At 36.5% G+C, this 12,879-nt stretch overlaps 1 protein-coding gene across 5 annotated transcripts in view; it reads left to right on the top strand.

The window, feature by feature from the left end:
• CYLD (CYLD lysine 63 deubiquitinase) overlaps nt 1-12,879 on the top strand; it is a 70,077-nt gene that overhangs the window by 51,112 nt on the left and 6,086 nt on the right. For all 5 annotated transcript variants that reach the window (XM_023726920.1, XM_023726921.1, XM_023726918.1 and 2 more), the window contains 8 exons: nt 344-485; nt 1,781-1,903; nt 4,801-4,892; nt 5,728-5,794; nt 8,974-9,106; nt 10,067-10,175; nt 11,268-11,386; nt 11,670-11,886. In XM_023726920.1, the coding sequence (XP_023582688.1) occupies nt 344-485; nt 1,781-1,903; nt 4,801-4,892; nt 5,728-5,794; nt 8,974-9,106; nt 10,067-10,175; nt 11,268-11,386; nt 11,670-11,886 (1,002 nt within the window). The remainder of the gene's footprint in view (nt 1-343; nt 486-1,780; nt 1,904-4,800; nt 4,893-5,727; nt 5,795-8,973; nt 9,107-10,066; nt 10,176-11,267; nt 11,387-11,669; nt 11,887-12,879) is intronic.

Here is a 12,879-nt window from a genome sequence, read left to right as displayed (position 1 = left end):
TAGCTGCCATGGAGTCATTCATTTTCAACAATACAGGAAGTGGAGACTGAAACGTGGCCCCCACTGATCTACCTCTTTTTAATGAATCGTTTATGTACGTTAGTAAACGTATTCTTGTCAGGAAATCAGCATTATTATGGGAAGTAGTTTTGAATCAATTGATGAAGGAAACATCACCTGTAATAGGTGGCAGTTTCTTGATTCTATTTTCCAGTTTTGGGTAATAGTGATGAAGCATCTTGAGGGTTAAGGAGGTGTAACTAGAAAGCCAGGTTTACGAAAAAGATTTTTCATTACACTGGAAGTAGTACTTTGAAATTATTTTCCTTTTCTTTTCAAACAGCCTTTGGAGGCTACTTAAGTGAAGTAGTAGAAGAAAATACTCCACCAAAAATGGAAAAAGAAGGTTTAGAGATAATGATTGGAAAGAAGAAAGGGATCCAGGGTCATTACAATTCTTGTTACTTAGATTCAACCTTGTTCTGGTAAGTTTCAAACGGATGCAGTAGGAGGTACGGGCAGTGTCGTGGGGGCGGGGGCATATATGTGTGTGAGTGTGTATGTGCAGGTACATACGTATGTGAAGGAAACGGCCAACTGCCTCTGGTTGAGAAGCTGGATGGTGGAGGTCAGGGAAGAAAGGGAGATTTGCTTTTCATTATATACTCTTTGGAAGCTATTGAATGTTGTTTCATGTGTCTATATCCAAAAAATTAATATAAAAAGTAGTGCAGGGAATGCTGAGTAAGAGGTGAATGACAGTGTTACGATGATAGTGTTACTGAGGGGTTCTGGGAAATTCTATGACTGAAGAGAATAAAGATAGCAATTTCATGCACATATCAAATCAGGACTTGCGATAAGCTATTGGCTGGAATGGGCTGTGTTTGTTTTACTAGGTGGAGGCAATCGTAAGATAACTTTATGTTAAAGAATTGTTTTCAGTAGAACTACATATATGTTGTCCTCATATGCACAGTTTACTCCAAAGTGGAAGAGCCTGACATGACAAGAATCTTTAGACTCTGAAGATAGAACCAGTACACTGCCAGCTCAGTTGCATGTAACCTGCCAGTTCTGGGCAACCATGTCCTAAGATGTTAAAATGTTACAAGCAGAGGAAGAGTAGAAGGGCCAGGCCATTGTGGGGCAGAATACTTTCAGCCTTTCAGTGTGTTGGTGAAAGTAAGCCTCACAGCATTACTATAATATTCATCAGATTTCCTCACACAAATCTGTATTAGCCAAATTTTCTTTTTCTTAGATACCAGCGAGTTACTGCTGTTAGTCACTCGCAAGTGATTTTGGCATTTAAAGAAATTTGGATCCTTGCTAGGGGGCTTGGGGAGAAAGAAGTATCATCTCTAGAAGGGATGATACCTGGGCATGTGCTTGCTCTGGGAAGTCATTTCCACAGTTCCTCTGCCAGCTGCTTATTTGTAGTTTGACTCAGCTTCGTAGACCTTCTTTCAACTTTTGCAAACAAGTTTTCTTCCTTCGTGTACTCTATCCTTCCTTTCTTTCCCTAACATCCTTTCACACTGTCAGTCTGTAGTTTGCCTTCCGGATATTAGCATTCTCCTTGACCCAGAAGGGTCTCTAGGTCCTGATGCTTGAACCATGGAGCTCTTAACAGAGGTCTTGATACTGTGTTAAGGAACCACACTAATTTTTGTATTATTTGTTCACCAGACTTCATTTCTCTTCTCTTTTTTAGAACCTGTTTCTCAAAAAATAGTATGTTTGCAGCATGAGAAAGAATCTTCTTTTTATTTTGCAGCTTATTTGCTTTTAGTTCTGTTCTGGACACTGTGTTACTTAGACCCAAAGAAAAGAATGACGTAGAATATTACAGTGAAACTCAAGGACTACTGAGGACAGAAATTGTTAATCCTTTGAGAATGTAAGTAGAAGATGCATAGTTATTTTGTTATTAGATGGTATCTTATTTTCTTTTTTTAATTTTTGGCACGGTGATTAACTTATATGCTGTTTCATGTAGTAAGAAATGGGCAAAAATTAGTTTTCTTGATGAAGTATTAATAATTTTTTTTTAACCTTTGGTCCTTCCTTTGCTTGTTTAATTTCTTAAATTTGGCCAACGTGTAGTACATAGTGTATGCCATAAAATGGTTTAAACAATTTGGTGTAGAGTATGCTACAATTTAGCAATTGCCGTTGGTTTAGAAAGCTGATATAGTACTTGGGATTCTTATTTTCTGAAATAGTTTATTCCAAATCTATCCCTAACAGTAATCACGCTTATTAGTCAAATAGGTATAGTTTGGCTTCTTAAACTTAATTTTATCTGAAAGAAAAGGAGCAAGGGAAATTTTTTTTTAGTTGTATTTTAGATGAAGAGTTACAGAACAAACTAGCTTCTCATTAAACAGTTAGTACACATACTGTTTTATGACATTGGTTAACAACCCTATGACATGTCAACACTCTCCCTTCTCAACTTTGGGTTCCCTATTACCAGCTTTCCTGTCCCCTCCTGCCTTCTAGTCCTTGCCGCTGGGCTGGTGTGCCCCTTTAGTCTCATTTGTTCTATGGGCCTGTCTAATCTTTGGCTAAAGGGTGAACCTCAGGAGTGACTTCATTACTGAGCTGTAAGGGTGTCCGGGAGCCCTACTCTCAGGGTTTCTCCAGTCTCTGTCAGGCTAGTAAGTCTGATGTTTTATTTGTGAGTTATAATTTTGTTCTACCTTTTTCTCTAGCTCTGTCCGGGACCCTCGATTGTGATCCCTGTCAGAACAAGAGCAAGGGGAAATTTTTATTTATAGAATAGCTAGTTGTTAACTTCTGTATTAGAAACAGGGCTCTGATGGCACAGTGGTTAAGAGCTTGAATCCACCAGCCACTCCTTCACAACGCTTTGGGGCAGTTCTCCTCTGTCCTGTAGGGTTGCTATGAGTTGGAATCTACTCGACGGCAGTGGAGTTTGGTTTTTACGGGTTTATATTAGAAACAAATGATATGTGTATTTTATTAACACATTTCTTGGTTAAAGGAATTTGTTTAGGCTTCTTTCCACCTCCCTAAAAAGGTAATTCTTTCTCTCTTCCTTTCCTAGTTTGGGAATTATAAGTATGTCTTTCTCTGGGCACAGAGATTGATTTGTAATGGTACAAGTCAAGTGACAGGAGACATCTCGTACTGACTTTTGCTAAGTAATGGTAGTAGTGTGTGTGATGATGTCCATTACATATTTAAACTGTGAAGAATCAAGACCATAGACCATAAAACAACATTGTTCATTCAGGAATATAGAGAGTAAGCTATGTAATATAAAACCCATATTAAGATAAATTTAAAATTTGTGACATACTTTTCTTATTTAACAAATAAAAATCAATCTGATACAAGATTTTACCCAGAAGCCCAGAATATTGAAATACAATGAGCATTCAGAATGACCTACTTTATAACGTGACTAGGAAAGTAGATTACAAGAGAACAAATTTCCCTGCTTATATCATTTGTTTTTCTTAAATTCTGAAATGATCAAAAACGACTGTAGTTTTCACCTTTTAATTATGAATCTTGATTTTAAGATCCAATTTTTTGTCATAGGCAACTTTTTAAGCATACTGTTTTTTTTCTCAAGTAATTGATACGAGGTCAGGATGAGTCAAATCTAGAACTCAGGCATGTTACTACTTCCTTCCAAAACACCATAAGTCATTTAATAAACATTCTTTGGATACCGTTATCCAGCCAGTTAAGAATCATGATTAACCACACTTTGCCACCCTGTCCACAGTAAGAAGCTGTCAGATGCCCTGTTGTGTTCAGGATTCCTGTGTCTTCAGGATACATATCTGTATTACAGCTGACCGGTTTTATTGGGTACTGAGATCTCTACTTTCTCCATTGTAAGATTCTGAGAGGCAGAGACTCTCTTTTTCATCTTATTTATTTTTGTATTCCCAGTAGCTATCAGGTTAGATTAATATTGATGTGGTAGATGCGCAATGTATGTTGATTATGAAGAATGAATGAATGAATAAACCAAACCCAAAAAACCAAACTCATGGCCATCAACTCGATTCCGACTCATAGCGACCGTATAGGACAGAGTAGAACTGCCTCATAGAGTTTCCAAGGAGCGGCTGGTGGATTCAAACTGACGATCTTTTGGTTAGCAGCCTGAGCTCTTAACCACATCACCACCAGGGTCCGAATGAATGAATAGTCATTATAAAAAATGGATATAAGATTAGCTGGTTCTGACTTGCCCTTATTAAGTTATGGTGGCCTCCAGGTCTCTTTTTTTGAAGCCATTTTAGAACCGGAATTTTGTCAAGGCTTGATGTTAACATCAGTCAGACATACTGAATGCTTCCTGTATGTTTACACATTATGAGAAAACATAATTGTAATGATTGATTTGATTGCAGATCTTGGATTTTCCATTCCCTTGGTGACTGTTTCAGCCTTCAGTATTAAAAGGACTTTCTGTCTCAGAATTGTATTTTCTGTTGTGTAAAGTAAATGCTTTAATTTCTTAGGCAAATAGTATTAAAAATAAGTCATCATAAACTATTCTGAAAAATAATTTTTTCATTTATTAGTATGTGACAGTTGTTTTTTAAGGTAAAATAGTTTCTGGGTTAATTCTAGTTCTAGATCTTCAATTTTCAAACTTCAAGAAGAAGCCTCTAGTGTGTTCTTGAAAATAATTGTCTAGCCTATTGATTTATGACATGTTGGAGTTGTGCAAGGAATGTGTGATTATCAAGATGTGTTCCCTAATTTAATATACGTCAGTATCAATATAATATTTTTTACTAACAGATATGGATATGTGTGTGCCACAAAAATTATGAAACTGAGGAAAATACTTGAAAAAGTTGAGGCTGCATCAGGATTTACCTCTGAAGAAAAAGGTGACTGTCTTAATGTATAGGATATGCATTAAGAATAAATTGAAAGCATATGCTAAATTATTGGCTGAAATACATGTGTGTAGTTTTCGAGTTTGATTTTACATTAGGAATTTCTTTCTACGTGATGTACAGTTTTCTCCCTTTTTTATAAATATTTCTCTCATAAAAGTGAATGCTGATGTGGCATAATAAAATTAAAAAAATTAGAAGCTGGATGGTTTTAGTATATTAAACGAATAAATAAAAACTCTTACTCTTGTATCCAGTAATGATATTCTGAGTTGTTGTTTTTCTTCAGCAGCAAAGGGTTGCTTTGAGCCATGCACATTTTCTCACTTAGTTTTGTTATAAAGAGAGTTACAACACGGCTGAATGGGACTAAGTTTATTGCCAGTGTTTTTGTCTTTTCCTAGATAATGAATTTACTCAGAGATTGAACTCTTGACTTTGAACTTGAGAGGAGTATATTGTAACTAACTGTAATGCCTAGAGGTGTGACAAATACTTAAATATCAGGAAAAAACAGGACTGTTCTTCTGGCTTTAGTCCATTTATCCCAACCTCCTACCCCCAAATAAATTAAAATTATTTCACTCTAAGTGAGTTATTATACCCTTTCAAATGCAATAAAGCTATAACAAAACTGAAACATGATACTTTATTATAACCTTTAATGAGCCTTTATATTTTTCCTTAGAAAAATTTGAGAAATATGCTATTAATTGAAATAATATTGATTATGAAATTAAAGTCAATATAGAAATGTTATTATAAATAAAAATAGAATAATTTTTAGGTTTTATCTGTGATACCTGATTTTTTTATATTTTCCTAGATCCTGAAGAATTCTTGAATATCCTGTTTCATCATATTTTAAGGGTGGAGCCATTGTTAAAAATAAGGTAAATGTTTAATTTTATTACAGAAGCATTGGAAGGATAGACAATCCTCATTTCCATTGCCATTATTCAATAGAAATTATTTCATTAGTGATTACATAATATAGTATTTGTTTAGTACCCTTAATATGCTTGCTGAGTATAATATAAATTAATTTTAATCATTTTTCTCTCCAGAGTACCACATTTAACTTGAAGAATGAATCCAATGTAAATTTGTGCTTTTAATTTTAATCCAGTGATAAATATCATTGCAAATCATTTTCTTATGAAACTTGATATAAATATTTTTATAATTTAAGTTAATGAAGCCTTTAAGACAATCTTACTCTAACCTAATCAAACACTGTGAGAACACTGTTTTTGTCTACCCATCACTCAAAGAATTGATTTAGCCTTAAATTAGCTCTCATGTTCTCAGTTTGCTAACTTGGTTTTTCCCCATCTTGAGTGAAAGCCTTGAATCTGATGCAGTAGAATTCTTACTGAGATGTTGTAGGGAATTAACAGATAGTTTGAATGTTCACAGCTTAAATGCTATACCTTTTTACATCTTAACCTGGGTTTCTCTGTTGAAATCTTCTTAATACACTATATATTTTTCTAAAACCTGATCATAGACAAATGTGTTTACTCATCTCAATGTCTCAAGTGATGTTGTTTGATGCCAGTGTTGAGTCAGTGGATGAGAAGAAGAAAGAGAGGGTGGACAATGTCACAAGTTTATATTGTTGTGGAAGTTCTAACTAATGAAACAAGACACAATACATAAGCATCAAGAATACATATTCATTCAAAGATAGTAATAGTTATATGCATACCTAGAAAATCCTAGAAAATTGTCCAGAAACTACTAGAATTAACAAAAAGAGTTTGTAGTTTGGCCATGTAAAAAAATAACCTTTTTTTTTTCCCAATCTGTAGCATTTCTGTATTCCTTCTAGCAAACATGAAAAAGGATCATTTCATACTTGATGAAGTATATTGTTGTTATGTGCTGTCCAGTCATTTTTGACTCATAGCGACCCCATGTGATGGAGTAGAATTGCCCCAAAGGGTTTCCTAGACTGCAGCCTTTATGGGAGCAGATCACTTGGTCTTTTCTCCAGCAGAGTGTCTGGTGGGTTTGAACCGCCAACCTTTCAGTTAGCAGCCGAGCACCTAACCACTGTGCAACCTGGCTCCTTAATAGCAGTATAAATACTAAGAAATCAATTTTATTGAGATAGATTTTTAAAAAGACTTGCATAGAGCTAAAAGGTGATTTGGTTAATGAGAAAGATTGTGTCTGGGAGGGGAAGCTTAAATATTTTAAAGATGTTAATTTTTCACAAAATAATTTGCACATAAGCAAGATCTTTACAGAATTTGAGTTTAGTAAAGTGATTTCAGAGTTCTCTACAAGATGAGGTAGATGAGAATATTAAAGTATTTTTCAAAAAAAGTTCTATTAGTTATAAAAGCAAAGCAGTCGACATTAAAACATTGTGATATTGGTACAAAATTCAAACTAAATAGAAAGCCCAGAAACAGTTAACTGTGGGTAATATTTCAGTGTCTTATACATCAGCCCTTAAACAGGGCAACTGGTTATAGCACATGCGGAAATAGTCAGCTTGCTTTATCCTGTATTAGCCTGGGGTTTTGAGCCAGTATTACCTAGAAGAATTAAAATTGGAAGACATTGCGAAGATGTTGCTTAATCAGCTTGATCAAACTTCTCAGGCCATTCAGATTCTGGAAACCCTCCAGACTAGAGTGTCATGATTCACTTATTGTTCTCACTTGTATCTAGTTATATGCGTGCCACCTGTCAGCTGGAAACACTACATGTCTTAAATAAAATACATCAGCTCTTTTTATTCAACACCTTTTTTGTGTGTCTGACTTTTCAGTGAGTCAAAAGAGATAGGGGAATTTTCAGATGGTATTACAGAGTACTTCTCAGAGAATGTGGTCTGAGTATTCTTATTACATGGGTATAGTGGATCTATGTGATATTCCATAGCAATAGCTAACCCGGAATCTGTAAAGAATTTTAGTGGCTACTCATGCTGGGAAGTGATTAGCCTTTCCTGGATCTCGGGGCTTTCGTTTTATGAAAGAAAACTTTGGACTGGAAGGTCTCTAAGGGTCTGTCCCATTCAGACATATGAGGATTTTTTTTTTTTCTGTTTCAAATATTAAATGCAGCTTGCTGCTTCCTAGATTTGGACAGTGAAGTTGAACTAATTCATTTTAGCTCTGGTTGGTATTGTTTATACAGTACTTCTGAGTTGCTCATTGTCTTGGTTTCCTGTTGCTGCTGAAACAGAAATACCACAAGTTGGTGGCTTCAGCAACAGAGGTTTTCTCTCACACTTCAGGAGGCTAGAAGTCTGATTCAGGGGGCTAGCTCCAGGGGAGGCTCTCTCTGCTCTGGGGGAAAATGCTTGTGTCTTTCATCTTCTCTTCCTTGGTTCCTTGGTTCCACGTGGAATCGGTCTTTCCCCATCTGTGCTTGCTGTCTTCTGTGCTTGAACTGCTCCTTTTATATCTCAAAAAAGTTTGGCTTAAGACACACTGATATGGCCTCATTAACATAGCAGCATACACACATGTGCGTATAGTTCCCAGATGATATTGTATCCACGTGTATCTTGTTGTTATAGTTAGGTGCTCTCAAGTTGGTTTCGACTCATGGTGACCCCATGCGACAGAGTAGAACTGCCCCATAGGATTTTCTAGGCTGTAATCTTTACCGGAAGCAGATCACCACGTATTTTCTCCTGCAGAGCCTTTGGGTGGGTTTGCACCGCTGACCTTTTGGTTAGCAGCCAAGTGCTTACCTGTTTGAGCTACCAGGGCTCCTTATCCACAGGTATAGGCGTTAGGATTTACAGCCCATATTTTGGGGGGACACAGTTGAATCCATAACACTGATGTTACTCCATTCTTTCTCCCCTGATCCCCAAAGGAACTTTTCAATATAAAAATTAAAGCAAGAAATCATTTTTAAGTTATGCATTCATACGTATAATTATTTAATCTCAGTTTTTTTTCCCTGTAGTTGTTCTGACTACCCAAAGTTGTACCATCAATTTCATAGTTTTTCTGTTCTCAAATATAGCTGGCGCAGCTTCCCATTTTGATTGCGGATTTAAAAACTAAATTTTACGTGATTTGTTCTGCATGTTTTTTAGATCGGCAGGTCAAAAAGTACAAGATTGTTACTTCTATCAAATTTTTATGGAAAAAAATGAGAAAGTTGGAGTTCCTACAATTCAGCAGTTGCTAGAATGGTCTTTTATCAATAGTAACCTGAAATTTGCAGAGGTTAGTGAAAAGTACTTATTGTCTTTTATCTGTAAATCCTTAAGATTCATAAGACTACTATAGATTGAATAACTGTTCATTTTAACCAGCTGAGAATAGTTTGAAACACAAACTGTTAAGAAAACACAAATAGAAAATAATAACGTGCACTGTTTCAACTTTGTTCTGGTGGAAAATACACAGAATTAAGATTTAACTTTTTAAATTTTTGATGCCAAAGAAAACACCAAGGTAATTTATACCTTAAAAACTTTTAGGTAGTTTAAAGCAAAAGGAAGATTTGTGTTTCTTAAAAACAATAACTACCATCATTTTTATTGCATAAATTTAGTATTTTAAATTATGCAAGCGTTTTTCCAAATATATGCAAAGAGAATGTTTCATTTTCCCCCTTAATAAGAGATAAAATGTGAACAAGTTCACTTATATCAGTTTGTTAATGAACAAGTAATAAAAATTATTTTTCTTTTACTGTCTGAGTGTCTTCATGCTATTAATGGTATGTGCTTATAATTTAATTTGACTATTCATTTCTGAAGGAAAGTTTGGTAAAACTGTAACAGCCACAGTTATGCATTTGCTGAAATGAGGAACAGTCTTCTTTAGTGATGACAGTTTGTATATTAGACTTGCAAAAACAATTTCTCCAAAACCTTGATTAAATGCAAACCCAACATAGAGTGTCAGTATAGGTAGTCATCGTCTTATTTGAGACTCAGGTTTCTTTAACTCCCTGACCTGGGTATCGGTGTGTCCACGAGACAGTGACAGTGAACTGCTTGTACAGTTGTGGCCCGTTGGGCTCTGCCTCCAGACCCCACATTCACCCTTGGAGAATGTTCTAGTCTGTCAACATTAGGGTGAAAATCACTGCTTGGTTTGACAGCGTGACTGTTTCAGTTTCATAGGGAAAATTTTTTTTCAGAACTTTGGTTCTAAAAATATATATTTTCTTTTTAGGCACCATCATGTCTGATTATTCAGATGCCTCGATTTGGAAAAGACTTTAAACTATTTAAAAAAATTTTTCCTTCTCTGGAATTAAATATAACAGATTTACTTGAGGACAGTAAGTATAAGATATTTTAGTTTCTTTTTCAGAAATTGTCAGTCATTATCATTCATATGAATAAAAGATTATAACTGGATACAGTTCTGCTAAAAGGCAGCTCAGTATCTGAAGAGGCTGGCAATATTAGACCAGTAATTTTGCTTCAAGGAGCCCTGGTGGCACAATGGTTAAGCACTGGGCTGCTAACTGAGAGGTTAGTGGTTCGAACTCACCAGCCTCTCCATGGAAGAAAAGACCTGGCAATCAGCTCCTGTAAAGCTTACAGCCTAGGAAAGCCTATTGGGCAGTTCTACTCTGTTATATAGGGCCACTGTGAGTCAGAATTGACTTGATGGCACCCAACAACAATTTTACTTCTGGGAATTTACTCGGAGAAAATAATCAGATGCCAATGAATATTTTATATGCAGATAGGATTATTGTCACATGATGAATGCATTAGAAGCAACCTAATGTTAGTAAGAGGTGAGGAGTTAAATGAATTATATTTGTACATTGAAACTACAGCCATTAAAATTCATGTTTTTGAAGACCAGTGTCTGTAAAAATGGTCATGATATGATGTTAAGTGAAAAGGTACATACACTGATACTTTCTACAATAGGATATAATTTATATCTATATATACACACACACACACACACATATACATATACACAGACATATATATACACACAGTTAATGTAGATACGAAGCTATAAAATTATTGAAGAAAATACACAACAGTATCGACAGTGGTTATCTCTTGCTAATTGAAATTGCAGATGCTTTTTGTTTTCTTCTTCGTATTTCCTTGTATCTTTGCATTTTTCATTAATGGGCATGCTTTACTTTTATAACCAGAAGGGAAAAAGCCCCAGACTTTGTTATTTAAAAAATTGTCATTTGTACCGAGAAAATATCAAGATATTCAAGATATCCTGAGTCCAAGGCTATCCAACTTAACATTTATAGGGACAGAAGAGAATGGGCTGTTGGAGTCCATGAACATTATGCGTTTTAAAGCATAACTTTTCTTTCTGATTTTTTAAAAGAAAGAATGTGTTTTTTAAAGGCGCCTTACCTCCCTTCTCTCTGCCGCCGTTTCAGCCCCCAGGCAGTGCCGGATATGTGGCGGACTTGCAATGTACGAATGCAGAGAGTGTTATGACGATCCTGACATCTCAGCCGGAAAGATCAAGCAGTTCTGTAAGACCTGCAACACCCAGGTAAGTGGGCCTTCTCTTAATGGATGCTCTCTGGTAGAGCAGTAAATTATTTATAGTTGGAAACAGACTTCGGGTTTTGAAAAATTTTTAAAATCATGATTAACTTTTAAAGCTTCATAATAAGATGCACTATTTATGCCTCTTCTGACTTTATTTGTTAGACTTCTGTGAAGCACTTGGCTGCTGTTTATAAGGGATGCATTAAGTAAGAGTAAGCAAAGTGCACAGACTTGTAACGTGGAGTTTAGCTCATCCGTGACATTCTCTTCATGGTCCATTTTAGATCCACCTTCATCCCAAGAGGTTGAATCATAAGTACAACCCCGTGTCACTTCCCAAGGATTTGCCTGACTGGGACTGGAGACACGGCTGCATACCCTGCCAGAAGATGGAGTTATTCGCTGTGCTCTGCATAGAGACCAGCCACTACGTTGCTTTTGTGAAGTATGGGAAGGACGACTCGGCCTGGCTCTTCTTTGACAGCATGGCTGATCGGGATGGTATTTTGAAAACCTTTCTTCTGCTTTGTGGCAGTGTTTGTAGTGGGAGAGTCCATGGTGGGATGGTCTCTTCTGAGCAGTGAAATATTTTGTGACGGAATCCTTTCAGGGATTTCTTGGTGAGACAGTCTTAGATCTCGAAGTACATCAACAGCCCTGCTACGCAAGTTGAGGCGTCTCTGGGCGACGCACACAGTTAATGTGCTCGGCTGCTAACCTAAAGGGTAGAATTTCGAGTCCACCCAGAGGCATCTCAGAAGAAAGGTCTGGCAGTCTACTTCCGAAAACTCAGCCATTGAGAACCCTGTGGAACATGGTGCTACTCCGACACACGTGGAGTTGCTAACTAAAACAAAACCCAAAACAAACCATTTTGCTGTTGAGTGGATTTCAACTCATGGTGGCCGCATGTGTGTCAAGAGTAGAACTGTGCTCTGTAGCATTTTCAATGGCTGATTCTTTAGAAGTAGATCACTAGGCTTTTCTTCTGAGGTGCCTCTGGTTGGACTCAAACCTCCAGCCTTTCCATTAGCAACCAAACATGTTAATTGCTTTTACCACTCAGGGACAAGTGGTAAACCTAATTAAGGAATAATATTATTGTGGTATTGTGATACGCATATATTCTATTGCTGAGGGATTTTATTTGCAGCTTTGTTATCTTTTACTTTTGGGCTCCTCTCCTTTTCCGTACAAGCCAGGGCTGCCATTTTATGGAGTGCCCATGTGCAGGCTCTCTGGGAAATGCAGTAAGTCATTATATCCAAATTCTTGAAATATTCTGCAAGATGGGAATCATTCCTATTTTTCTACTATTAAAGCTGAAGTTTCAGGTGCCTTGCTGACCTCAGAGCTTATGTGTTTCATACTAAACCATTGGGAGAGCTAAACCGGAAGGGCCTTTTCTGGAGTCCCTAAAACCACACTCCATAGCATATTCATTCATAGTCTTATGATACATAAATCAAACCTTGCTAAAGTTGAGCAAATACG

This window comes from Trichechus manatus, unplaced genomic scaffold, assembly GCF_000243295.1.
Source record: "Trichechus manatus latirostris isolate Lorelei unplaced genomic scaffold, TriManLat1.0 scaffold00014, whole genome shotgun sequence".
NCBI classification, from domain to species: Eukaryota; Metazoa; Chordata; class Mammalia; order Sirenia; family Trichechidae; genus Trichechus; species Trichechus manatus.
Note: the sequence above shows the minus strand (reverse complement) of the source record. Positions and strands in the feature narration are given on the sequence as shown.